General features: G+C 39.5%; 1 protein-coding gene across 5 annotated transcripts; it reads right to left on the bottom strand.

Annotated features, from left to right (window-relative positions):
• Positions 1 to 252: 252 nt before the first annotated feature.
• Positions 253 to 3,740, bottom strand: LOC112277220 (uncharacterized). Of its 5 annotated transcripts, none has more exons than XM_090247626.1 (8): positions 3,366 to 3,709; positions 2,787 to 2,994; positions 2,530 to 2,593; positions 2,172 to 2,355; positions 1,898 to 1,974; positions 1,324 to 1,668; positions 1,018 to 1,168; positions 253 to 922 (listed from the first exon to the last, which is right to left on the bottom strand). In XM_090247626.1, exons 2-8 carry the CDS (start codon positions 2,897 to 2,899, stop codon positions 741 to 743), a joined length of 1,116 nt encoding a protein of 371 aa, XP_090103752.1. In that variant the 5' UTR covers positions 2,900 to 2,994; positions 3,366 to 3,709; the 3' UTR covers positions 253 to 740. The 5 variants fall into 5 exon arrangements, with proteins under 5 accessions (XP_090103752.1, XP_024365074.1, XP_073387310.1 ...); XM_024509306.3 differs by having other exon boundaries at positions 523 to 922; positions 2,169 to 2,355; positions 2,812 to 2,994; positions 3,366 to 3,740; XM_073531209.2 differs by having other exon boundaries at positions 523 to 922; positions 2,169 to 2,355.
• Positions 3,741 to 4,018: the final 278 nt, after the last annotated feature.

Here is a 4,018-nt window from a genome sequence, read left to right as displayed (position 1 = left end):
AGATAAATTTTGATATCAAACAATTAATATTCTAGATTTAAAATCAGTTTTATTATTCAACATGATGATATTTGTAATCTAATAAAATTCTATGTTTGTTTCACAACTCAATTATTGGCCTATAAATGATTTAAAGATGTTTTTGCATTAAAATACGTAATTAAATGTTTACCATTTAAAAAAATATAGTTTTATTTTCTCTGTTATAAATTAATAAGTTAGATACTTGTAAAATTAATAAAATAAAAATAATGATAATAAATATGGGTATACATTGAATAAATATATAAATAAACTAATTTGTAATGTTTTCTAACAATTAATACAAAAAATTGACTTTACTTCGTCAAAAATCTACCTTTCTTTCTAGTGTTGGCAGCAAAATTAAATTGCAATTAGTTCTACAAAATACTCATTATTTCATGTTTATTATTTCTCATTTTAAAAACTCCTAATAGTTTAGTGAATACGAACATAAAGGCGAAAATTACTGAGACTAGTCATATCAAATGTGGTTTGTAGTTATTACTCTAAGTGAAAAGATTTTGGTTATATTTCTAATCATCATTAATAGATTGTTGATGCACAAAATTGATGATTCTATTTGGGCCAATTGGAGTTTAAGGTAAGAAAGGCACACCTGAAGAAAAGGTCAAGTGCATGGGAGGTACAGCAACACAATATACAGGAGAAAATTCAAAATCCTAAACTGAGTTAATTCCAGCAAGCAAAATCTGAACTTAAGAGGCCCGCTTGTCATTTGTGGCTTTTCTTCTTCTAGACCGAGCTGGAGCAGGTTCTCCACCTTCTTCAGACGCGGAAAGAGGTGGTTTGACACCCCTTGCAAACTCAATCACCATAGGCTTGGCCTTAAGAATGTATCCATGTACCAGCTTCAAGGCCTTCGTTGCAGTTTCCACGTCTGCGAGGACGAATCCACCATCGGTTCTTTAACAGTTACATTCTCAGAAATTGATACTTTGAAAAGAAATATAGGTATGGGGGCAAGGCACTTACCAGCAAAGGTCACGAAAGCCTGGCCTTTCATTCGTCCACGTTGCATCAAACGATATATCAGCTTCGGCCTCCCATAGGTTTCAAATCGACCAAATATACCAATCAAATCTGGTTCTGTTACGTCTGCTGCTAGATTCTTTATATATACAGTCTGCATCATCCAACAAGGGTGAAAACCACGTTGATGAAGCGGCACTTAAGCTCCACTTAATGTGTGAACCTATTCTGCTTAACCAATGCAGTATCGATTCGGATATTCATGAGAAATAAACAAGACAGGAATCAGGTCATAGTCACACGCCTCACATTTGTTGGAGAGCCAGATGTATAATTTGCGAACTTTCCACCTGGAAGCCCACGAATCTCTCCTTCAGGCATTCGGTTAGCTTTTATAACTTCTTCTGGAACTTCTGTCACGGTAGTAGCAGTCGCTCCACTTCTCCCAGTTTCTCCCTCTGAATCATGTTGGGGCAAGCAATCAGAAGCTAATGGCTCGGAACCCTCCAATAGCGAAGGCCCAACATTCAATAAGAAAGATCCTTGCCGCCTTTGTTCAAGATATGTGTACATGTCAAGGACAGGCGGAGCTGGATTTGCGAAGACATCGTTAACACTCCTGGGTCCATCTTCCTCTGACAAGCGTGCCCGCTCCTTAAAACCAAAATCAAAGCATAAGTGCACTTGTGGAAATGAATACTCTGATTTAGATAGAAAACACTAATCCTTCAATAATAGACATTATCAAGGTCAATCTAGCATAGAATAATAGTTCACACCATGTCCTAGATATATAAATAACTTTCATTGAATTTAATGAGGATCCCGAATTCCAACCAGGAAAATGCGCAATCAGGAGGACTATGCGATTCGACAACAATACCTGTGGCGTTGTTCCTTTAAACAGCTCACCCCGGTCAAGATTAAACAAAGCCTTGCGACCGCCCATGATCATTGGTTCTGATATCCATTACCATTGCAAACAAAATTCTCAATCAATGAGAAAGGACTCTAAAATCTCAAACGGGCTAGCAAATAGAAGCACCTAATTCACAATTTTGAGTAAGCATAGCGGCATCCATTCAACATAATCTGAGAGTCTCCTTTGTTAAATGCTGAAAATTCAAATTGTCTAGAACCAACAGAAAGTATACCACCAGATACAGCGTTTGTTCTCCGGGAAATAAAGGAGCTAGGACCAGGTACATGTCCATGCTTTTGGTGTGATTTTTCAGCCCCACTGTCTGATACTTGACACAAATCCATCAATTGTTGTTGTTCAGCTTCTTCCCCTTGCATGTAACGTGGGTGAGCACCATACCTCTTGCGCTTAGAAATGCTCTGTAACATTTTGACCAAAACTTCTACCTCAACACACCATACATCGGTAGAGTTCACTAATCTGAATGCTTGAATTTCACAGGAAGAGCCATTGAATAGAAACGACTACACTGCGTGATTATTACGTGCTTGAAACTTAGACTCACATTGTTCAAATATCAACAAAGCCCAAACCTTATCCGAAGCACCCACTGGCGAAGAAGAAGCCTCCGCTCCTCCGATCTTTTGTATGTGATTCCTGAGCAAGATGGGCATCAATTATCGTCTACAGAATTACGAAATAACGTCAAAAGCAAAGTCTCCCATACGACATGACAACAGAAACATACAGCAGGATAAACTTGATGCTCCACAAAACTGAAGAGTAAATTACGCTAACAAAAAGTACTACATAAAAGTAATATTTGAGGTCACCAGCAATTGGTAAATACTTAAGAAATGGCGAAAAGTTTCTACTTGATCTCAGAATCAGACAAGCCTTTTGACTGCAAAAGATCGCGCAAGGCCCAAGCTTTTTCATCGGCTTGCCGTTGCTTCTCTGCATGCTCCTGAAACTCAGTCAAGCTCGCAACACCACCTGAAGCATGTCCAATGCATCGCATGCTCTCTGTAGCTTCTTTAAAATCGACGAGCTCCAACCTACGAATGAGACATTTAGAATAGGTTGGTGATGGTTTCACAATGACGTCCACTATGCGATTCAAGTTTCTGAGCTGCAACCCTGGAAGAGAGTGGACTGCAGTAATGCAAGGTTTGGAAATACAAAAAGGTCTCACTGAAAAATAATACTAATTTCTTGGAAATAACAGAATCCCGGGTCATAGAAAGGAAAATCTCATCCACGATAGAATTGCAATTTGTAGCGATTGAATTGGAACAGAAACAGCCCGCAACATATTAGGCTCGCTTTGTGTAAGAAAACAGTATTATATATCCACCGCCTGTTGTCAATAACTCCTTAATTAATCAAAAGGACTAATGAGAGAAGCATGATCAAGAATACTCTATACCTCCCTGTAGTGGACAGCTGCCGATCAAGCAGCTGCTGTAATGTTGCTTCAGCTTGAGAATTCAGAGGTGGTCCGCCTTCCTGGGAATCAGCCATGGCGTCGACCCAAAAACCCTAAATGAAAGTCTTAAAAGAATGACTTCAATCGCAATCCCAATTGTACCTCATCAAATTTAATTAACCGAGGGCAGTAACTCTCTAATGCATCGGCTCATCGTGTTGCAAAACGAGAAGCACCAGCTGTGCAATCAGCGGCATTGCCACGGCTTCGGACGAAAACCCTGCATTCTGAAAACCCACATTCAGTTTCAACAGCGAAACGAGTTAATGCCAAAGAGAGAGCGTGGCATGCGCAGCCCATTAGCGCGCTTCTTAAGAATTCCCCGAAGCAAAATTGCCACTTCCGTCAAACAAAACTCACCTGAGAGTGAAATAGTGCACGGAAACAGAAATCGGTCTTGTCGTCGGTGTCAGGACGTATGGGTGGGTGACCACGCTATTCCTACTCATTCACGCATTCGACATCCATCCAACTTATGTGCTCCAGTGCCTGATAATGGCTTTTGCTGACAAAGAACAATCATTTTAATTTTTGATAACCTTTAACGTTATATCCTCGATGAGCCGATCAGGTATAGGAATTGGTAAAAGAAG

This window comes from Physcomitrium patens, chromosome 25 (genome assembly GCF_059467195.1).
Source record: "Physcomitrium patens ecotype Gransden chromosome 25, ASM5946719v1, whole genome shotgun sequence".
In the NCBI taxonomy this organism is placed as follows: domain Eukaryota; kingdom Viridiplantae; phylum Streptophyta; class Bryopsida; order Funariales; family Funariaceae; genus Physcomitrium; species Physcomitrium patens.
This window is presented reverse-complemented; position numbering and strand designations above follow the sequence as displayed.